Here is a 24,994-nt window from a genome sequence, read left to right on the forward strand (position 1 = left end):
GATTTTCAAAAACTTTAAATATCAAACTTGAGTAACAAAAATAAAAGGCTATCCAAATTTGCATTTTCTTCAAATCAAAATGAACTGACTTAACCCAAACGCGATCCTACCCACCAATTACCACATGTATTGTTGACATTGGCTAGGGAGATTCTAAAATTTTTGAAATATTGATGATCCAAACGTTATGCATAAAATGTTGGAACTAAAATAGTAATCCTTTATTTCTTGATTTACTGACTGAGAAAATTTTAAGAGGACATAAAAATAAATTAGGCAACAAAAATTTATTGACGATCAACATGTAATTTATATTTTGATTAATTTAAATATTGTTTGATTGACATTTTTTTATTTACATTTTAATAAAAATAAGAATTAAAAAAATAAAAATAACTTAAAAATAAATAATAAAATATAAAATAAAAGTATGAATCAAACAAAGTCTTGGTGAAAGTATGAAAGGGTTTTATCCCTTCCAAGCTTTGACTTCCGATCATGACATGTGCTGCCTTCACAAGTGATAACATAAGTTAGGTATAACAGTTTTTGCCAATAATTAAAAGCATGTGAAAATTATGGTTGGTCCCATAGTTTGAAAAATAAACAAAAAGATTATAAATATAGGGATTTGAACTTCAGATCTATTAGATATAATTTTTTCGACTTTATTTAGTTGGAAAATTGAAAAAGATTAAGAATGAAAAATTTTGTTAATATAATGATTAAGCTATAAAGTAGAAAAATGATTATGAAATCTAATTATTATATTAACAAAATTTTCATTTTTATCTTTTCATTTTTCTTATCAACCAAAACATTAGAAATAATTACATAAATTATTTAAACTAAATTCCAAATTTCATCTCATTATATATATAATGATGTAAATAAGACAAGTGTGGTATTACTTACACATCTCAATTATAATTCTTCATCAACCTTATCGCTATTGAATTAAATGGTTTAGTTTCAACATTTAATTATAGTTTTTTGAAAGCAAAATGAATAAATGAATTGAGAGAGATGCAAATTAATTATCAGTTTTTTTCGCTTAGATTCAGTTTGATTTTTTTTTTGTCTTTTAAATAATTTTAATAAAGCAAAAGTAAATGGTAAGAAATAATATCATAATTGAGTTAAAATGAGAAATAATTAAAATATAATATAATATAATATAATATAATAGTAAGATTATAAATTGTCATCTAAAAAAATTCTATACTTTGTGCATAATATTTTAAAATTTTATTTGCTTTTATATGGAAATTTAAATGTTGACTTTTAAATTTTTTTTGGAAAGAAAAAACAGATAGAAAATATGTCAAGTATACAAAGCTTTAATTTATCTTCATAGAATTTTAAACTCTCTCCCTCTGTCTGAAACAATTTTATGCGAATAATTGCAAACCATTGTTGGTTCTCATAGCAAAAGTCTCAAATGTAGTTTAAAGGGTGTCACCTTCAAAAACATTCTTGGCGAGGCAAGGCAAATTCTATCATTCATGGACTATCTCGGACTCATAATTTAGTAGCTTAGCAGTTTGTTGCAATTGTTTAATGCATACTCTTCAAATCTTGTTAAGATTATTAAATCACGAAAATTAGTGGAATGCTAAAAGAAAAAAAGAAATGAAATGTCCAATTTCTCTTAATGATTGTTTGATATCAGCTAATGACTGCTGATCCACAAGTTTTTCTTTCCTTATTATCAATAAATTACTCTTTCCTTTAAAAAAAAAAAAATTTACAAACGCAATTTTTTTTATGAAACAAAAATATGAAATTTGTCAAAAGAAACGATACCCGAATGATGTTTATATCCACACACGTAAATTCAACAAAACAAAAATGTGCCTACCTATCTTCCAAAATAGACAAGTTTTTAATTATTTCATACCACGAGATAAGTTAGAAGTGGTCCTTTCATTTTTGTCTTCTTTTTCAAACCAGAACATTCACAGTTGTTATAAAAACCCTAGCATGGAAATGGAACTATCGGCAAGCCTAGCATCTATCTTCTTGTAACAATGCATAGCCATTTATTAGCTGCTGCTGTCTTAGCAACCTTGCTAGTGTCGGCTGCTACCTCTGACTTTGCCTTCTATAAGCTCAGTCTCATATGGCCAACTTCTGCTTGTAATACTGGAATCGAATGCAAGTCATCCATCCCCAAAATGTTCACCATCCATGGTCTATGGCCAACATTTGCTGATGGTACTAGGGTTCCTCCCTATAATGGAGTTACAAATAAATGCAATCCCAATCCTATAGGTCCAGACGCTATTTTGGTAAGCAAATTATCTGACAACTAATTAATTGATTAGTTAAATTAAGTTCATATATCCTTAATTCATTTAGTTCATTTAAAATTCATAGGATTTGATTGTCTTATGGACTTTTTCCATTTGTAATTTTTAATTTCCATTTATATATTTATTGTGTACAATTTTAACTGTATTTTATTCTTTTATTATTTAAATTCGTAGGAGAAATTGATACCCATCAAAGGAAAATTAGAGCTAATGTGGCCAAACCTTAGGTACAATAAAGAAGACAGTGCTTTTTGGAAAATTGAATGGGAACACCATGGTATGTGTTCTGATTATTATCAAGATCCTTATGGTTATTTTAACGCTGCCTTAACTCTTGCCGAGACCAGCCAATACAATCCATTAAAAGGTAATCATACATACAAATTTACTAAATATAACTTTGATTTCCTTTCTTTTTTTTTTTTTACATTAACAAGATGCGAAAGCGATGATTTATGTCTTTTATTTTCATCCTTCAAACAGTTATGGGAATTCAACCAGCAGATAAAACTCTTTATCAAGTGAAAAAGATATTAGACAATGTGAAGAAGAAGGTGGGAGCATATCCTCAAATTTCATGCAACATGATGCCCAAGGTTGGCACACTTCAGCTGAGGGAGATCCGTTTCTGTTTTAAAAGGACAAAAAAATTACCACCTTCTGTCCTTCAAGACTGCCCCAACAAAGTTGATGATAGGTGTACTAACCCAGAGACTGATTATGTAAGGTTTCCTCCTGCTAGTCCTATATTTTCTACTCCCAATATCACTAGGGAATTCGATTTTATCTAGTGGGTAAGTTTCAAATTATAGTATAAGAATAAAGAAACAACTCTGGCTTAGTCTAATGGTTGTTAATTATCCATCCCATCCATCTATAGGAGGGTTTTAAGGTTTAGGGTTCAAATCCTCAACAATCTTCCTCCTATTGATATGCTATTAGCAAGTAATAATTTCGTAAACTGTCACACCCTTAAAGCTATGTACATGGCTTTGCTAATGGTGCTTGGCATTTGGAGTCATTCTATTTGTATCTTAAGTGTGGTACTTTAATAAATCATGTGTGTGTTATATTTGGAGTTTGGATCTTATTTTATTCCAATTTTATTTTTAATTTTAATGGTTTCTGTTATGACTATGCAATCCATGTTTCGCTAGTCAATATTTTCTTTCCAACTAGAATCATATGCTTCTGCTTAAATAAATTGTTCTTAAGACAATATGACATTCACAAATGTTTATATTCAAACTTATTGAGTGATCAATAATGGTGTAATTTACTCCTAAAAAATAAATTGGTAGCCTGCTATAGATCCATTTAATTAATTATTCTCAATTCACAACACGCATAAATCCATGTGCAAGAGAGGAACACGAATTTTAATGTATAATAAGTTAATTTGCTTTCTTTTGAATAAATAAAAATAGATTTATTAAAAAAAAAAAAAAAAAAACTCATTGCGGAGGACTGGAAAACAATTATAGTAAAGATTGGAACTTGAAATTTAATTTTGGAAGATTTATGTTGATTCAATTTCTGGAAATGGACAGAACAAATTAATTTATAAGATAAGAGTGAATATTTTTCGATATGTGGTTCAAGACTCAATGGCATGGTCTCTAAAAAATTGTAAATTTGTTTTGTTTTTATTGTCCTATAAAATATCTGTTTTGTACTCGATCGGGAGAAAGTAAAAAAATAAATGAGAAATCACATGAAAAATTTCGTTTGGGAGCCAAAAAAATTTTGTTTTTGCAGATATCTTCATCATAATTCTTCTTGAACCTTATCGCTTTTGTATTCATTATCTCGTTTTTCACACTCTAATTTATGCAGTAGCTAATTATAGTTTTTGTTTTTTTGCCAATTATATATAAAGGAGGAAATGTGGATGTCAACTTCAAGTGGAATACGAAGTTGATTTTTGATATTTTGGTTTTTAGTAAATTTGTTTGATAATATTATAATAAGGTATTTCCATGCTTTTCTAACACCTAAAAAAAAAAAAGGAAATCCAATCCTTGATAAATTTAAGATTTTTTTAGTATATCCACTTATAATATATATTATATATAAATTTATTAATAGATCTATTAATTTTATTCACAATATAAAAAAAATCTTCCTTCAATTTTTTTATTAACTTTTTAATATTCGAAAGTTTCTATGAAAACCTCTCTCTCTCTATTATATATATATATATATGTGGATCCTCCTCTGAATTTAATATAGTTTTTATGTGGCAAATTAATATAATCAAGGGGTGCAGTTCATCACTTTGTCAGCCGAGTTCAAATTTGCCTTCTATACAAGCTCAACAGTTACCTATTTATTGGCCTTCAGCTTGTGATATTGGACTAAAGTCTCCACATTAAAGGATCTTTCGGATTTCCTTTCAAGAGGAAACCAATTTTGTTTTGGATATAACACAGTTTGTTTTATAAATAAAAAATTAAAGTTTAAAAATTAAAAAAAAAATTACAAGCATTGAAATTCGAATCTAATATTTATTAAGTGATTTTTTTAACAGTAATTATATCAATTAGCTGAATTAAATTTTAAAATTAAAAAAATTTATTAAATAAGAATTACTACGTCATTAGAGATACCCTATGGGAGAGTTCCAATTTTGGACACTATTTCGGATTTTTTTTTTGAAAGATTTTTCATTAATCATCTATCAAAATCACTGGCTCTCTCCCCTTATCATCCTTGTCCATACCCTGACAAAAAATGGTGTTGATTTTTATTTTATTTCTAATAAATAAATGCTAGTACCTGGTCCACAATATGAAAAATGAGTTAACGAATCTTGACAAGGTTCATGGACGATTGTATGGAGATATATAATTTAACTCTTCTCTCATTGGCTCTTAAGGAAAAAACAATTAAGTTGAGTGTAAAAGTTTTTGTAATATTATATATATGAGTTTTTTTATATATTGGTGTAAAATTCACAATAATTTAAATGGATATTTGTTCATAATAATATATAATTTGTACTATCTGCACTCCTCGAAACATCAAAATCACTGATTTGTCTGTATATGATTTTGCTTCTATATTCAGCGCAACAAAAACGAGCCCAGTTTCCTACTTGTCAAATTTGTCTTTATATTTGTCCTTCCTACTTAAGAAAGTTAAGATATATATATATATATATATATTGGGTTAGAAACAACGTACACCACACACTAAAATCATAATAAAATAAATAAAAATGCACCACTTATTTAAGATGATTATTTGGATTCCTTAAAAAACAAAAGGGCTGTTAGTAAGTTACAAGTCATCCAGGTGGTGCCTTTATATTATTTATTTATTTATGTTTCGAACCAATTAGACAAATTCGAAGTGAATGGTTTCTTTCCAACCAGAATCATATGCTTCTGTTTAAACAAATTGCTTTATAAGATAAGAGTGAATATTTTTCGATATGTAGTTCAATACTCAATGACATGGTCTCTGAAAATTTGTAAATTTGTTTAGTTTTTACAATTGTCCGATAAAAGATTTGTTTTTGTACTCGATCAGGAGAAAGTAAAAAAAAAATAAATAAGAAATCACATGAAAATTTGTGTTTGGGAGCTAAAGAAATTTTGTTTTGGCAGATATCTCCATCATAATTCTTCTTGAACTTTATTGTTTTTGTATTCGTTATCTCGTATAGACATCAATTTTGTCTGATTCTATTTTAACTTAAATATTAATTTGTTTAATTATTATTATTATTATTAAATATATATATATATATAAAGAATTTGTTTCAACTCTGGTAGCTGATATCAAGCTGCCAGAGTAATTTTTTTCTCCCTGACACTATCTAATCTTGTAGCATGAAATTTGGTGACCAAAAAGTCACTGAAGAATTTTTTTCAAAAAATACCAAAAAGTCTACAAAATCTCAAATCTTTTGGGATTTTGATTTCCTGCTTAGCTCTATAAATAGAGCCAAAGTTTTGTAAAACAAAAAAGAAAAACAACATAGTGCAAAGCCTAAAGAAAAAGAAGGGGAATACTATCAAGGAAAAAAAAAGGGGAACACTGTCGAAAAAAAAGCAGAAAGCAATTTTCATAGCCATTCACGCGCCAAAAAAAAAAAACAAAAACATAGTCCTCTTTGACAGAGGAACTAGCAGCCAACACAAAAAAAAAAAAAAAAAAAATTTAGAAACAAAAAAGTCCCCTCAAGAATGAAATTCTTGATCTAGAAGGTTTAAGTTTTTTTTTTTTTTTTGGAAAAATCTGGTTTGAAAAGAGGTTTAGAAAACAAAAATGATCAATTTAGGAATTTTTGAAAAATTTTTAGGTCATTGAAAACTAGAAAAGTTTGAATTTTTCAGTGAACTTTGAAGTTTTTAGCGATCAGATTCTGGGAATATTACTAGAATTTGAAAAACTTCAAATTTTCTGACGCCGTTGAAGATTTTGGCCATCGGTGCAAGACCGCAACCGATTGCAATCTAGGTTGCCATAACAATCAACGGAAGGATTGGGTTTTTAGAGAGAGAGGCTCCGAGGGTAGAGAAAGAGGGCAAGAAAGAAATTAAAAAAAAATAAAAACAAACCTTTTAAAGGTGCACTAAAATGATGTTGTTTTGGGCGTCTAACCCACGTCCGACCCGCACAGGATTCACATGTAACCTACCCTCCAACCTGATCCATTTGTAAGTTTTTCTTTTTCCATTTTATTTTATTTTTTTGATTTTATTTTTGTTATTTGTTTAAGATTTTTATAATTTATAATAGTTATATATATTTTTTATATTAAAAATAAATTATTATCAATAACAATAAACGTTAAAAAACATATACTAAGATTTTAATTAAATAAAATAAAAAGAAATGATAAATTATTTAAATGAATTTTTTATATATAATTTTTAGAGAAAATTGAAAATTTTCGGTTTTCTTTAATTATTGCAAATAAAAATAATTTTTTGGATTTTACCATAGAGTTAGAATAATTCAAAATTATTTTTATTAAAATAAAGGTTTATGTAAACAATATAAAAATAAAATAATAATAATAATAATTGATATTTTGAATAAAAATTTTTAAAAATATATAGAAAATTGAAAGAGTTCAATTTTTTTAATACAAATAAAAGATTAATATTTAGATTTTGCTAGTGAGTCAAGATAATCTAAATTTTTTATATAATAAAAATAATTAAAAAATAAACAATAAATGATAAAAATAATCACTATAAAAATTAATTAATTAATTAAATCCTTTAATTATCACAAAAAACAATAATTTCATTTAGGATCTCGTCAAAAAATTGAGATAATCCTAAAGTTTGTTTAAAATTTTATGGATTTCATCAAAGAGTTGGATAATTTTAAATTTTGCTTAATAAATTTTGAAAACTCACTAAAGAGTCGGGATGTTCCTAAAATCTTTTTTAAAACAAATAAATAAAATATCTTATGATGAGATTTTAAGAATTTTGTGAATGGTCAATTTTTTCAAAATATTTTTTAAATAATGATTTTATATAAATTCTGCCAAAGCGTTGAAGAATTTATAAAATACGAAATAATAATAATAATAATAATAATAATAATAATATTATTATTATTAATTTCACAGCAAAGAAATATTTTTTTCATAAATAAATTTTAGGAAATTAAATTTAAATATAAAAAGATTGCATCATCAAAATTAAAGAATTACATATATGTAATTAGTTTCGTTCCTCGAACGGGTGACGTGAAGGTTTTAATACCTTTCTAACTTATAATCGTGCTCTCGGATCTAACCCTGATTTCACATATCTAAACTTCTTTTTAAAATCTTAATTAATTTTAAGATTTTTATTCAAAGATAAAATTTTTAGGTGACCAATCATACCCCACCAAAAAAGATTGGTAATGACTCCAAAAATTTTTATCCAAGTCTAGTGATTGAGTCCCCTCGAATAAAAAATCATTATGACAATTTGGCGACCTACTAGGGACACTTAAAAGTCAAGCAAAAAATTAAACATGTGTCATCCAAACTTTGATTTTTTAAGCTTTTCAATATTTAATTTTAATTTCTTATCTCATCTTAGAATAAGAAAAAAAAAGGTAAAATTTGCTGGATTTATCTAGTTTTATTATGTTATTTTATTTGTCTTATATCGTTGCCAATTGTATTGTTGATTTTACTTTGATTAATAATTGTTACATTATTTTACACACACACACATTTGCATTAATGCACAAGCTCTATACCTAGGCTCTCAAATATATCTTTTTTTAGGATGGAGTAAAGTACTTACGTTTCTGTAAGGTTATAATGCCTTTGTTTGGGCTAGTAAAGACCTTACTAGTCTAGAGTAGATGACAATGAGGATCAATTTGGGAACTTTTTTAGCCTGTGTTAACTACCAAACCTGACATATAATGAACCTTAAAAAAAAAAAAACCAAATTTAGATAAAGCCATACCATTTTTGTAGATTATAGCTTAAATTAGGACACATGAGAGAATATTTATTTTAATATGATTACTAACCCTAATCTATTTGCCTTTCCTTTTGTTTCATGACATGCATCATTATAAACACTTGCATATAGGATGTGCTTGTCAATGTGCCAATATCAATCAAAAGATTTTTTATCTTACTATGAAAACACCATCATGATGTTCTCAGTTTTAAAGTCCAATGTGTATGAAGAGGCTAATGTCATGATAATTCTATCATTAGAAGCCTAAAGTAGAAAAAAAAAACTATCTGAAAGAATCTGAACAGGAAATTTTGCCTAAAGAAATTAAACTGGGGCTTCAACAAAATGACATATCTGAGTTGGTTGAGATTTGGCATCATGTAACAACTTCTATGAAGATGGTTTTTGAGAAAAAAAAAATACAGTCATATTGCTTCACTCTTTGAGGTGTCTACGAAAAATCAGTTGATAAGAGCTTTAGTTCAATTTTGGGACCCTATATACGGATGTTTCATGTTTAATGAGATAGATAAGACCCCAATGAACGAAGAGTGTACTACATTGCTATGGTTGCATTTTTTCAATCCAAATAAAATCGATTGGTGAGGTCAAAAACTTGTATCTCGAAAGAAACTTGCTTGTATGATGGAGGTCCCCACTTAGAATGTGAACTTTTATATCCAAACAAAAGAGTGATTACATCCCGTGGGAAATTTTGCATGAATACATCGTTAAATACTTAGAGGATGAACGAGGCCTGAGAATGATAGCTTTAGCAAATTATGGCTTAATCACTTTCTCGAAAGTTCTGGGGCACTTTGAGTTAACAGTAATTGACTTTCTCGAGCAAGTGGACAACAAAATCAATCATGTTCCTTTTATACTGGCAGAAACTTTTAGGTTATTGAATCACGATCGAAGAAGATGAAAACGCTTTATAGGGTATGCACAGTTACTCTACATTTGGGCAAAAAATCATCTTCGGCATCCTATAGGTAAATTTTGTCCTATTTATAGTAATAAAAGTAGGCTAATTGAAAAATGCTACAATGTTGAATAGCCAGAATCAAAGACCAAGGAAGAATGGATATTGACTTTGCAAAATCTCATCAATACTTAAGTTATATGAAGAGCTCCATGGATGCCGTGATAAGCCATGTTGTATAAGTGCGGTGACAAGCCATGGGTTCCACTCTTAGGACAATGGGGAGGTATAAGCTATACTCCAACAATGGTTTATCGACAATTAGGGTCAGAGCAATTTGTTCCAATGACTCATAAGCTTTAGGAATTAGAGTTCTCTTCTAAGGAACAAGGATTTCTAGGAAAGGTGAACAAGATTATCAAAGAATGGAAACAGACCCAAAAAGTAGATCGTAGGGGTTATACGGACAAAGCCACATTTGAATATCTAACATGGAAGAGTCAATGTATAATAAGCAAAGTTGGTCCTATAAAAGACAGACTATGCCACCAAAAAGATGCCTATTGTGAAAAAATCCCTGAAGACGTGAAGATTATGAAGTGCAAATTTAAAGAAAAAAAGAAATATGGGAGCTTGAAAAGAAAAGGCTTCAGCATGAGATTAATGAGTGAAAAGATAAGAGTGATAAGAGTGAAGTAAAATCCCAAAAGCTTGAAAAAAAACAAGAAGAGATTTTTGAAAGCATTCTTATTTTTTTCAAGCTGGCATAGGTCCATCACTTTAATGACCACAAAGCTTGAAGAATTAAAAAAAAAACTTAGAACAACTCCGGTCTAATTTACTGTTTAAAGATGAAGAGCTTAGTTAGTCTGTGGAAGAAAAAAAATACTACAATGTCTCTTAGATGACTTGAAATAGTAAATACACTATCGACGTGAAGCCATTCAAATTTTGAGAGAGAAATGAGATCAATTTAAACATGGAGCACAATATTGGAAAAAAGAATGTCAACTGAAGGAATCTCAAGCCACTCGTCTAATAGAATAGATAAGAGAAGTTAGCTTTAAAGTAAGAGACATGACCCAAGAAGATAAACAAGTAATGAAAGAAGTTTACTCAGGATAGCACAGCCAACGCTTGATCAATTTTCTAGATAATGCTTATGAGTAGTACAAGCATGTAAGATGCTTCTTTTGAAAATTTTAATATTGTATTCAATAAGAATAATTTGACATTATGATATGGTAGCTTATGTTTAGACTTAAAATTTTTTGTAAATATTGAATATATAACAAGCACATCATTTACATTCATGCATTCATGCATCATATGTGTATTTCATAAAAAAAAATGCATCATGACTAAAAGAAAAAGGCCTCAAAATAAAAAATCTCAAAAAGTTTCCCTTAACTTGATTAGGTACAAGAATAGTTAGGCCATCAAAAAACATAGATCAGACTACTCGTCATTGTAACAACACTTATTCATAAGTCAAAATCATGGAAAGCGAGCAACTATCTAAAATGAAAAAGATGGAAAAAGCTCAATTTGGTATGCAGGAGCAAATGATTAGGTTTCAATAAGAATTGATAGAATAAATGACTAGGTCTTAAGAAAAGACTAAAAAAGAAATGGCTACAATGATGGACATGATAAGGAAAATGACCAAGAAAAAATGGGTAGCTAAAAAAAAGACCACTAAAAAAATGCCTCAAGCCTAAGAAAATATCAGCAATAGAAAAGATCCATTATATCCACCTGAGTTTACCACACCCTATGCTTAAACCTCTCATCAAATGTATCCACAAATGACACCGCCTGAAAGGTAGCCAAATGCTTAGTTTAATTTACCTTTCTTCATGGTTCAATCACAGAGTCAAGGACATATTGGTCTAAACATTGGGATAAGTCATGTTGAGCTCATTATGGTCCCAAATTTAGATGACCTAAAAAAATAGGAGAAACTAAAGAAAAACATGTCCAAACAATATGAGAAAATAAAGGCATAGTAGAAATTAGATCTCTCAGAAGAAATGCTCTAAACTATTGAAGGTGTGAATATTTTTGACACAATTAATGCAAGTGAATTCAATTTGGTTCCAGATTTGATAATCCTATCAAAGTTTAAAGTACCAGAATTTGAAAATATAATGGAACCATATGTCTTTAGGCACATATCATTATATTCTGTTAAAAATGACTGGGCATACAAATAATGACAAGTTACTTATCCATTATTTTCAAAATAGTCTTATCAGATCAACTGTCAAATGGTATATTCAATTAGATAGGGGTTGTGTTCATTCATCAAAAGATCTAACCAAAGAATTTATTACTCAATATAAGCATGTCACAAACATGGCTCCAAATAGATTATCCTTACAAAACATGAAAAAAAAAAAGGCTAACAAAAATTTTAAAAAATATGCCCAAAAATGGTGAGATGTTACCGCCCAAGTTCAGCTTCTTCTCACTAAGAAAGAAATGACTATTCTATTCATCAATACCCTTTGAGCCTCGTACTATGACAGGCTCATTGTTTATACCATAAAAAATTTTGTTGACATGGTGATTTTCGATGAGATTATAGAAAATGCAATAAAGAATGGCAATATTAAGTTAAAAGATACAACAATTGTTGAAGAAGGAAGCACACCAGAAAAGAATGAAAAAGATGTGCAAGTGGTCACATTAGAAAAGCATTTACCTAAGAACTTTATCCCATGTAACCCTTATCATTTTCATCAACCTCATTACCTTGTCACATGTAGCATCTCTTAAAACCAATATCTTTGCCAACCAAGCCAGCATTTGGGCTTTCTAGTAAATTTTTATCCTTAAATGACCATTCATGATTTTATCCCTACACTTGAACCTACCATCCTACTAACAAAGAATCGAAAGAGACAAAGGAATGGTTAAAAGATATAGCCAATCCTTATTTTTCACCTTTTGCCTTTACTAATAAAAGGTCAATTTCTCACTCCTGTTCTTTCAAAAATAACACCAAATTCATCGATAAAAAATTATGATCCTAATGGTAAGTGTGATTATCATATGGGAATAATCGATCGCTCAATTAAAAAATACAAACAACTGAAGGAAAAGGTTAAAGATCTTATTAAGAGTGATATTTTGACTCCAGAAGTGATAGAACAATAGAAGTTGACTCTATCCAATTGCAAAATGTGAGGAGTTGAAATGTGAAAGATGGTCTCGAGTGTTGAAAGATCAAGATAGGATAATTTTCTTTTAAATCTTTCCACCAATTATATATGACATGTGCATAGTATCCCTAGGAGTTATCAAACTTATTTTGAAAGAATTGAACGCTTTAGATTTTTCTATGAAAGTTTCTCTTTATACATTTATTTGAATAAAAGTCCCACATAACAAATTTTCAAAATCATAAAAAAAAATAAAACCAAAAAGAGAGAAAAGAAAAAAGAAAGAAAAAAAGTTTTCTTTTGCAATAAAAGATGAAAAAATTCTCGAAAAAAATAGCGATTACTATTAGGAAAAAGCTCATCAAATACCTTCACACCTTTCCAAATACTTTCATATCCCTAATCACTCAAACGATTTGACTCGTTTATTATAGCCATTCAAAGAATGTGAGTTTGAATATATTCTTGACATAAAGGGATAATAACCTTTTCTTGGGCAGGGAATAAAATAGGTCAATTTTAAAAATTCATTTTGAATTTCAAAAATCAAGTAAGATGCTATTTCAAATATTAAATTGATAATTTAATGTGTGTCAAAATTTTGCTATGACCATAGATATAAAAATGCCTAAACTTTTTCTCTTAAGTAACCTTTGTTTCACATCTTAAGATGCATTGATTAAAAGAAACATAATCATTTTTTGCCTCAAACAATTTGTTTCATACCTTTATTCCTTTTTTCTTCCTTTTACTAAGAAAATGCCAAACAATTTAGAGTTCAAAAAGCCTTTTTGAACTGTATGATCAATCCCATACAACTTGGTTTTTACCATCATAAGAACCTTAAGTGAAAAATAAGATAGGGCATCACAAAAAAAAGAATGAAACAAAATAAAATCAAAACAAAATAAACATAAAGACATCTTTTATCTCATTCTTTAATAATTTGCTCTTCTAGCTAAGTGATTATGTTTGAAATGACGAATGACCATCTTTTTATATCAAAAAAATTATCCAGTTGCTACCCATTTAAGCCTATTAAATTTTTTGTGCCAAAATAAACTCAGACCAAGAATCGTCTTCTACATTGGAGGTAAAATAAGGATACCTTCAAAAGACCAACTTCAAAGAAAATGAAAGCGTCTAACATGCCTCTCGAAGACGAGAGTCCAAGGTAAAAAATAAATAAGGCTTCAATTGAAATCCCAAAAGTTCAAGAAAGTAAATAGCTAAAGATGAAGTTAGGTGTTTTCAAAAAAAAAGCAAAGAAAGAAAAACATGCACTTTAAGGATAAGAATCTGAAGCTTCAGTTAGAATCCCAAAAAGAAAAAAAGTGAACAAAGTTGCTGAAGTTAAAGCCAAATGTTTCAAAAAAAAAGAAAAAGCAAAAAAAAAAAAAAAGCCAGAGAATGCTCCTTAAGATCCTTGGCCTAATTACCTTAAGTAACATATTTTGAGCCTATTTATCCATTCTTTCAGAACCCTGAATCTCGACCTACATTATATACCTTAAAATTTTCATTTTGATCAAATGTGGACACTTGGATTGAAAAGCTATGTGCTTGAAAATTTGTATATACTTGTTGTTAATTTGGCTTACCAAGTTTTTCAATATTAAAAAATATAACTCTAAGGTAAAAATCTCAAAAGGGCAGTTTAGAGCTAAAGTCATTCTTGAAGCCCCAAAAGAATTTTAGAGTTTCAAGGTTTTATCTAAAGTAAAAAACCTCGATATAGAACCTTTTAAAGGGTCAGTACCCATTAAAGACTTTACATTTCATTGAATGGTGAAAATAAAAGAAAACCAGACTTTTTCTTTTCCCAAATCTTGTCCAGAGAGTAATGACTAGTTTTGACTTACATTAAAGTATCACATTATTAATAAAGAAAAAATGTTTTAGAAAATTATCTCTTTCGTGAGCCTAAGAAAAATCCTTGCAATCTTCGATGATTTTTCCATGAGATATACCCACTAGTGAAAAGAATTTAATTGTTAATTATCCCCTATCAACAAGTATTCCAAATAGTAATAATCAATTTTCAAGAGATTCAGATATTACGAGTTTTCAATTTTATCATTGATTGTAAAGATACTTTATGTAGGGTAATTTTGTGATCATTTTTAAAAATTTTAGAGATTCTTTGAGCATTTTATATAGAATACTAAGATCATTTTTTTGTAAAAAGTAAAAATTGAAAACTTAAACAAAGATCTTTCAAAAAAAAAAGCAAAAAGAGTTTTTGTATTTGCATCATTTGCATCATGAGAAAAATATTTGACCTACAAATGAAAAAGAAAAAAATAGACATTCACAGTTGCATCATTTGCCTATGCATTATGAAAGGGACATTCGCATTTGCATCACTTGCATTTGCTTCACTTGCATGTGCATTATGAGAAAGATATTTGCATTCACATTATTCGCATCATAACCAAAGCATTTGCAATTGCATCACAAGAAAGACATTTGCATTTGCATCATAGCATCTGCATTATAGAAAAAGTATTTGTAGGGACATTTACATAAAAAGAATATCGGCATTTGCATTGTGAAAGAGTCACATATATCTGTATCAAGCATTCGCATAAACATTCGTATTCGCATCATTTGATAGAAATAGACATTTGTATCATGTTTGTTTTTATCAACTTTGTAAATATTAGAGAAAAAAAGAAAAAAAAAGAGAAAAAGAAAAGGAAAAAGCAAAAAATAAAATATGGGCAAAAAGGGAAAAGGGAAGTTTTTCATAAAAAGATGAGAAAAAGAGAAAATAGCTTGACAAAAGACCAAAATGTCAAAAAGGTTTAGAAAGTTGAAAGAAAATGAATATGCAAAAAGTGGAAGGGTTGTGGAAAAATGAGTGAGAAAGATGAGATATGATGCAAGATGAGATTTTAAACCCAGTTAAGCTAGCATCTAAGACAGTCTATAAAACTTCTGGGCAAAATATTTTAAATTCTCAAAGTTTCAATGCCATTGATACAAGGAGCACTCAAAGATGTTAAGATTTGTAAGACCTTCGAGCATAATCTTTAAGATCTTCAAGCGTAATCTTGAAGTCTTTCGAGCAAGATTCATAAGTCTTTTGAGCTAAATTTATTTTAGTTTCAAAATTTGTAAGACATCTGGACAAAATATTTTAAATTCTCAAAGTTTTAATGCCTTTGATACAAAGAGCACTCAAAGATGTTAAGATTTGTAAGACCTCCGGGCATAATCTTTAAAACCTTCGAGCATAATCTCTAAGTCTTCTAGGTAGGATTCGTAAGTCTTCTGAGTTGAATCTGTTTTAGTTTCAAGATTTGTAAAACCTTCGGATAAAATATTTTAAATTTTCAAAATTTCAATGCCTTTAATACAAGGAGCACTCAAAGATGTTGAGATTTGTAAGACCTCCGAGCATAATCTTTAAGATCTTCAAGTGTAATCTCTAAGTCTTTCGGGTAGGATTTATAAATCTTCCGAGCTAAATTTATTTTAGTTTCAAGATTTGTAAAACCTCCAGGCAAAATATTTTAAATTTAAAGTTTCATTGCCTCTAGTTTGAAAAGCCTTTTAAAATTTCAAAGTTTCATAGCCTTTGATTAGATGAGCCTTCAAAGTTTCATAGCCTTTGATTAGATGAGCCTTTTAAATTTAAAGTTTCATAGCCTCTAGTTAGAGGAGCTTTTTAAATTTAAAGTTTCGTTGCCTTTGATCAGGGAAACCTTTTGAATTTTTGTTACCTCTAGTCAGAGGAGCCTTTTAAATTTAAAGTTTTATTGCATCTAGTTAAAGAAACCTTTTGAATTTAAAGTTTTATTTTCTCTAGTTAGATGAGCATTTTTAAATTTTTAAAAGTTATCAAGTCTCTATTTAGAGTAGCCTTTTAAATTTTCTTTCAAAAAAAAAAAAAATTTATGATCAATGTTTCATTGTTTGCATGTATTTGCCCAAACAAAATTGATGTATTTTTATCTTTGCTTTATTCTTAATTCTAAAAAATAAGCAAAGAGAGGTAACCGTAGACACCAATTTTATTTGATTCTATTTTAACTTAAATATAATTTGTTTATATTATTATTATTATTATTATTATTAGACACGTACTCAAATCTAACACTCATTTTCAAATTCAAATACATAATAAATAAATATATATATATATATACTTATAATTGACCCCTCCAAAATCAATTGACAAGATCGACCATTGGCTCTCTCCCTTTCATCATCCTTGTCCATACCCTGGCAAAGAATGGTGTTGATTTTTATTTTGTTTCTAGTAAATAATTGCTAGTACCTGGTCCACAATGTGAAAAATGAGTTAACGAATCTCGACAAGGTTCATGGACGATTGTATGTGGATACAAAATTTATCTCTTCTCCAATTGGCTCTCAAGGGAAAAAAATTAAGTTGAGTGTAAAGTTTTTGTAATATTATATATATGAGTATATTTTTTATATTGGTGTAAAATTTACAATAATTTAAATGGATATTTAATCATAATAATATATATTTTGTATTACTTTTACCATGTTGTATTATCTTTACCCCTCCTCGAAACATCAATATCATTGATTTCTCTGTATATGATTTTGAATAAAAATAATTGAGATGTTTGGTTCTACATTCGGCGCAACAAAAGCGTGCCTAGTTTCCTACTTGTCAAATTTGTCTTTATATTTGTCTTTCCTACTTAAAAAAGTTCAGCTTTTTTTTTTTTTTTGGGGGGGTGGGGAGGGTTAGAAACAACGTACACCACACACCAAAAGCATAATAAAATAAATTATTATGATTTTAATAAATAAAATGCACCACTTATTTAAGATGATTATTTGCGTTCCTCAAAAAAAAAAAAATGATTGTTAGTAAGTTACAAGTCATCCAGGTGGTGCCTTTATATTATTTATTTATTTATGTTTCAAACCAATTAGACAAATTCGAAGTGAATGTTTTCTTTCCAACCAGAATCATATGCTTCTGTTTAAATAAATATTTAATCATAAAAGATGTTTGGTTCTACATTCGGCGCAACAAAAGCGTGCCTAGTTTCCTACTTGTCAAATTTGTCTTTATATTTGTCTTTCCTACTTAAAAAAGTTCAGCTTTTTTTTTTTTTTTTTTTTGGGGCGGGGGGGGAGGGTTAGAAACAATGTACACCACACACCAAAAGCATAATAAAATAAATTATTATGATTTTAATAAATAAAATGCACCACTTATTTAAGATGATTATTTGCGTTCCTCAAAAAAAAAAAAAAGATTGTTAGTATGTTACAAGTCATCCAGGTGGTGCCTTTATATTATTTATTTATTTATGTTTCGAACCAATTAGACAAATTCGAAGTGAATGTTTTCTTTCCAACCAGAATCATATGCTTCTGTTTAAATAAATTGATTTATAAGATAAGAGTGAATATTTTTCGATACGCAGTTCAATACTCAATGCCATGGTCTCTAAAAAATTGTAAATTTGTTTAGTTTTTACAATTGTCCTATAAAAGATTTGTTTTTGTACTGGATCAGGAGAAAGTAAAAAAAATAAATAAGAAATCGCATGAAAATTTGTATTTGGGATCCAAAAAAATTTTGTTTTTAGAAAGACTAATTATTTTGCAGACTCTCTAACTAAGATGGGAGTGCACAGATCTTACTATTTTGTAACTTGATTATAATGACTTTGTTTATATGAATAATATTTTTATTTCAATCTTTAAAAAAAAAATTTTTTTTTGATTTCACATATATCTTTATCATAATTCTTCTTGAACCTTATCACTTTTGGATTCGTTATCTCGTTTTTTACACTCTAATTTAGACAATAGCTAATTATAGTTTATGTATTTTTCCAAGTATATATAAAAGAGGAAATGTGGATGTCAACTTCAAGTGGAATAGGAAGTGGATTTTTGAAATTTTGGTTTTTAGTAAATTTGTTTGATAACATTATAATAAGGTATTTCCATGCTTTTCTAACACATTAAAAAAAAAAAAAAGAAATCCAATCCTTGATTAATTTAAGATTTTTTTAGTATATCCACTTATAATATATATTACATATAAATTTATCAATTAATTTATTAATTTTATTGACGGTATCAAAATAAAAAATCTTCCTTCAATTTGAAAGTGTCTATGAAAACCTCTTTCTTTCTCTCTATAAAAGTGCCTATAGGAGAGTTCCCATTTTGTGCACTATTTCGGATTTCTTTTATAAAGATTCCTCATTCATTAGCTATCAAAATTATTGGCTCTCACCCTTTATCATCCTTGTCCATACCCTGACAAAGAATGGTGTTGACTTTTATTTTATTTCTAATAAATAATTGCTAGTAGCTGGTCCACAATATGAAAAATGAGTTAACGAATCTTAACAAGGTTCATGGACGATTGTATGGAGATATAAAATTTAACTCTTCTCTAATTGGCTCTTAAGGGAAAAAAAAAATTAAGTTGAGTGTTAAAAGTTTTTGTAATATTATATATATGAGTACATTTTTTTTTTATATTGGTGTAAAATTTACAATAATTTAAATGAATATTTATTCATATATCTTTACAATTTACATCAAAATTACTGATTTGTGTGTATATGATTTTGAAAAAGAATGATTGAGATTTGGTTCTATATATATTCGGCGTAACAAAAACGTGCCTAATTTCCTATTTATCAATTTTGTCTTTTTATTTGTCTTTCCTACTTAAAAAGGTTGAGATTTTTTTTGGGTAGAAACAACATACACCACTTATTAAAATCATAGTAATAATTTATTTTAAGATATTTAAAATGATTGTTAGTAAGTTTCAAGTCATCCAGCTGTGCCTTTATGTATGTATATATACACAAGCCTCTCATAGCTTGAATTCATGTAAAAATTGGAGAGTCTTGGGAAAGATATGAAAATGAGGGACTTACTGGGGCTGGCTGCTGCTGTCTTAGCTACAGTGAGCTTGTTAGTGTCAGGTGTGTGTGGCTTCGACTTCTATAAGCTCAGTCTCGCCTGGCCACCTTCTGCTTGTAACACCGGAAGGGAGTGTATTCCGTACATCCCCGGCATGTTTACCGTCCATGGTTTATGGCCACAATATGCCAATGACACTGCGGTGCCACCGTACGAGAAAAATCCTAAATGCACCACTGTCACTCCGACCAGTCCGGATCAAATTCCTGTAAGAAAAATTATTTTAAACAATATTAATTTTACATTTACAATTTTTATCAATTGGTTTTTTTTTTTTTTTCATTTGTTCGTTTCAACTTGTAGGCCGTATTACAACCCATCGAAGAGAAATTGAAAGAAAATTGGCCGAGTTTTTATCCGGATAAAACAACAGGTGCACGTAATGATCCGGCTTTCTGGAGACATGAATGGGAATCTCACGGAATGTGTTCAGATTATCCTGATGATACTCTCGGTTATTTCACGGAGACTTTAAATTTGGCCCAAAACAACAATCCGCTAAAAGGTAATGATATACGTAATTTTATTTTAAAAGATAAAATATACCGTTAATCATTAAATTATTATCATATTCATTTAATTATTAAATTTTTTATTTAATCCATATATATATATATAGTTTCAAATTCATAAAATTTTAGCATGGCGATTTGATCTTTTGCTTCTCTCCTACAGTAATGGGAATTCAACCTGATGATAAAACTCTTCATGAAGTGAAAACCATATCAGAAGCTGTCAAGAAAAATGCGAAAGCATATCCTCAAATTGTATGTAACACTCTGCCTGGGAGTACCACGCTTCAGCTTGTGGAGTTCCGTTTCTGTTTTAAAAGGGCAAAGCCGCCGTCTGTCCTTCAAGACTGCCCCAATAAATTGGCCGGTACTTGTAAAAGCGAGACCGACGAAATACGGTTCCCACCCGCTCCTCCTATTTCTTAATGCGATAAAAATCGATTTATAACACTTCCAAATATAATAATAAAACTCACACATAATAAATGTTCGTCCTTTGTTTATGAAATAATAATTTCGTAAATTTCACCACGCCTGAAAGTAGATGGCTTTTCTACATGGCATGGTTAATCATTCGAATTGTATTAATTTTGAATGCATTACTATAATAAAAGCTGGTTTGTATAATATATATTTGAAGTTTGAATCTCATTCAACTCTAATTTAATTTTTAAATTTTAACGTTGTTGGCATATTGTGACCATATATACTTTATTATTCTCATCTCACTTTTGGATGTCTTTTTGTCTAATCAGAAGCATATGCTTGAAGTAATCAATAAATAAACATGTAATTGAAAAAAAAAATGAATTTGAAACAAACCAACGTATACATCATGAATCTTCAACGTATATATTATTTTTAATACTCTTATTATTTTTACTTTAAAATTATAATTTTATAAATATTAATAACATATACTCTTGTGCAATATTACATGTGATTATATATATATATGCTATTATAATCTTTAATATTGTAGTATGATTTTTTTTCAAATATCAAAATCAATGAGTTGTCTTTTTCTTATTGTGAACATAATAAATCTGTTGGATTAACACGATAAATATCTGCCATTCATCCCTACTTGTGCTCAGTTTTAACATTTGTCATAAAAATTATGGATTAAATCTTAATTTGAAATTGGTAGGGTTTGATAAGTCTTTTTCTTTGACCACTAGAAGCTCACTCTCCAATGGTCACCTTTTGCTTGTAACATTAATGTGGACATCAAATTTTGTTCAAAATATTTTTTAACAAAATTGACCCAGAGTTCATTTATGAACATGAGTTAAGATCATTTAAGTGGACTATTTATAACCTATAAAGAGCCCACAAACTTGTTCATTTAGAAATCTAAAGCCAACTCGAGTCAAATCTGATCAAACAACATCAAAATTACAAAAAACTCGATCAAAATGAATAAAGCCCGAGTTAATTCTCAAATTTTAAAACTTAATTGGAATCAATGTAATTTAAAATTAAATTTGAGGATTTTTTTTAAACTTTTATTGCACCCCAAGAAGTGCAAAATTATCAAATTACCTTTATAGGGGTATTTTCATAATTTAGCCTTCATGAGCTCAAATTTTTGTAAAACTTTTTAGATCTTAATTTTATAATATTTCATAATTTTTGATGCATTTGAAATTGTAGCAGTACCCCGAAAAGTGTGAAATTATCAAAATACCTTTATAGGGGTATTTTCGTAATTTAATCTTTTTTAACTCTAATTTTCATGAAACTTTTTAAATCTTAAATTTTCATGATTTTTTATTCATTTGAAATCACAGCAGTGCCCTGAAAAGAGTGAAATTACCAAAATACTCTTATAAGAATATTTTCATAATTTGACCTTTTCGAGCTCGAATTTTTACAAAACTTTTTAAATCTCAATTTTATAATATTTTATGATTTTTGGTATTCTAAAATCCTAAAAACAAGTGTGGAAACATTTGATTTATAAAAAAATGATCTAAATATTGAAAACTTTATACTATAAGTAAAATAGTTTTTTCAAAGGTTTAAAAACAATAAAAATCTAACATTTACAGTGGATAATGTGAACAATTGGATCTCCTTTGAATTTGACCCCATGGTTAAAACTTGTTCCTTTAAAAAAAGAAAGGAAGAAACTTTAGCCCTTTGATGTTAGTTGATTCAAGGGCTTATATTCACCAAAAAACAAAGTTAGTTTTTTTTACAAAGAGAAGGGTCTGTCGAAAAGAGGGGGAGCTTCCAAGAAAGAAAAAAAAAACAAAAAAAAACCAGAAAAATCGTAAAGGAAGAAGTGAAAGCTTGGTTGAAAAAGGCAAAAGAAAAGAAAACTCTTGAAGAAAATGGGAGGGAAGGTAGTCTTACTGAACTTTTTGGATATTCATGTTCTTACATGTGAGATTAAAAAAAATGGTCCTTTTTTTTTCTTCATGTTTGTTTCGGGATAAGGTTTGTATGAAAGTTGAAAACTTGTTAGTTTAGAGAAGCTTAAAGCTTCAAACTTTTGTCGATTTTAGTATATCCTTGTTTGTAAGTTATTTGTTGAGGGTTTAAAGGTTATTGTATTTGTTTTCTTCTTCTACTTGTTTCCGTATGTATGTTATTATATAAGCTTTAAAGTTCATCTTATATAGGTGCTAATGTTTTTAATTTCTGCATGAAATGATGCAAGAAAGCTTAAAACTTCCTTTTTGTTATGTTTGTTAGCTTTTCGTTATTATTCATGCATCTTGTTCTTTCTTCTCTTCACTTTTGCACATGGTATATATAATGCATGCACCATAATTGGTCCATGAAAGTTAAGGGTCTCAATACTTTAAGGGTTTGTTTTTCTGTATATGAATTGTTGGATGGAGTTTATTTGTAAAAGTTTAAAAGGCAACGGGTGGCATGGTTTTTAGGATGGAAGAATAGAAAAAAATTAATTAAAATGAAAAAGCCATAGATAGGACAAAACTAAAGCTTTGTTTAAAATGGATGGGACTACACGGTTTTCTTGGCTTTCTTGAGATTGAAGAATGAAAGAGGTATTAAAGAATGAAAGCCATGTAAAGAAACAAGACAAAGCTTTCTATAGAATGGCGTGGGGACCATGACATTGTTTTCCTTTTGCTTGATGGAGTAAGTCTAAACTTGTAGTGGAGATTTAATAGTATTTTGTCAAGATTGCAAGACGTGGGGAAGGAAGACCATATCTTTTGTTGATTTTTAATAGGTTAGGTCGTTTTAGTTGAAATTCTCTAAATAAATTTTTAATATAAGACATAAAATTGGTCCATAATAAAGGTTTATTTTCATTTATATTTAAGTTTAATCATACCTATATATATGTTCATGATGTTTTAGTTTAATTGCAAGTTTTGTTTTTTATTTTATTTGGATTCTCCTGCTCGTTTTAATTTAAGTTTTCATACTTAAATTTATGTTTAATATATATTCATGTACTTTAAATTTATGCATAATAATAATAATACTAATAACAATAGCAATAATAATGATAATAATAATTAGAAAAAAAGAAATATATATAAAAATTCATTTTTAGAAGAATTATGAAAACGAGTTTGTTACGAAAGTCTATCTAAATATTGAAGACTTTTAAAAAGGTTCGTTAATTCTTAAAGCTCAAACCCGAACCTATTCAAAATCTCAAACTCTTTTAAAATTTTAAAGATTGGCATAAAAATCTTTTGTGAAATAATTTATTTCCAAATGTCATATACATGTTGTGGTTTTTATGAAATTTTATTTTATTAAAAATTTTCATACATTTTAGTTACTCAAAATATATTTGTTAAATTAACAAATATAAAAAATAATTGAACGGAATTTTTAAATATAAAAATTCACACCCAAATTTTGCCTAGATGTTGGAGGATCTAGGTGATTTTTTTATATTTGAAAACTCAATTCTTAAATTCATACTTGATCATCATTTTGCATATATTTTGTTTTAAATTAATGTCTTCATTTATAATGCACATATATATATATATATATTTGCTTTAGTTATAGATGTTTAATATTAATTTTATTATATTTCATTTTTTTACATCAAAAGTTTTCTTAAAATTTTTAGTTTTGAATAAACAAAAATTAAAATAGCATTTTATGAAATATAATTAATTGGTACTCTATCTAGATGTTAGAGAGTCATCAATAATTATCATTTAAAAAAAAATTATTTTATTATTTTTAGAAAGAATGTTATGATAAATCTTAAATGAAAAGACTCTCTTCGAATTATGCCTTTATGTTGGAGACTTTGAAGATATTTTTTTAATTTAAAAATTTTTTTAATATTCCTAAATAAAAGATTTTTTTAAACTAATTTTATTTCTCACAAAATGAAGGGAATTGTAACTAAATTTCATATAAAAATCATATTTGTCCAAAATTATAAATAGCACATAATTAATTGGTATCAATTTTATAGACATTGTAGATATGTTAATCATTCCCAACGCGTAACTAACTTTCAAACTTGATTCTGTTTTCGTAGACTAAAATTATATTTTTAATAAACTCATTATTTTTATTTAAAAGATAAAATTTTTGGATGACTAATCACACCTTTAAAAAATATTGGTAACGACTCTATATTTTTTTATAATTTTTAAAATATTTTATATCCAACAATCAAATCCCCGAATAGATAAGTTACGACAATTAAGAGGTAAAACGTCTCTGAGAA

General features: G+C 28.1%; 2 protein-coding genes across 2 annotated transcripts; both read left to right on the forward strand.

The window, feature by feature from the left end:
• The first annotated feature begins 1,989 nt into the window (after nt 1-1,989).
• Nucleotides 1,990-3,393, forward strand: LOC111309652 (ribonuclease 1-like). Its single transcript, XM_022908651.2, has 3 exons — nt 1,990-2,291; nt 2,490-2,682; nt 2,799-3,393. The coding sequence occupies exons 1-3, from the start codon at nt 2,031-2,033 to the stop codon at nt 3,104-3,106; spliced, it is 762 nt and encodes a 253-aa protein (XP_022764386.2). The 5' UTR covers nt 1,990-2,030; the 3' UTR covers nt 3,107-3,393.
• A 16,290-nt stretch (nt 3,394-19,683) lies between these two features.
• LOC111309653 (ribonuclease 1-like) lies at nt 19,684-20,943 on the forward strand. The gene is made up of 3 exons (XM_022908652.2): nt 19,684-20,000; nt 20,096-20,297; nt 20,468-20,943. Exons 1-3 carry the CDS (start codon nt 19,728-19,730, stop codon nt 20,728-20,730), a joined length of 738 nt encoding a protein of 245 aa, XP_022764387.1. The 5' UTR covers nt 19,684-19,727; the 3' UTR covers nt 20,731-20,943.
• The last annotated feature ends 4,051 nt before the right edge of the window (nt 20,944-24,994 follow it).

This window comes from Durio zibethinus, chromosome 19, assembly GCF_047325235.1.
Source record: "Durio zibethinus cultivar Kanyao isolate XHJ-2024 chromosome 19, ASM4732523v1, whole genome shotgun sequence".
In the NCBI taxonomy this organism is placed as follows: Eukaryota; Viridiplantae; Streptophyta; class Magnoliopsida; order Malvales; family Malvaceae; genus Durio; species Durio zibethinus.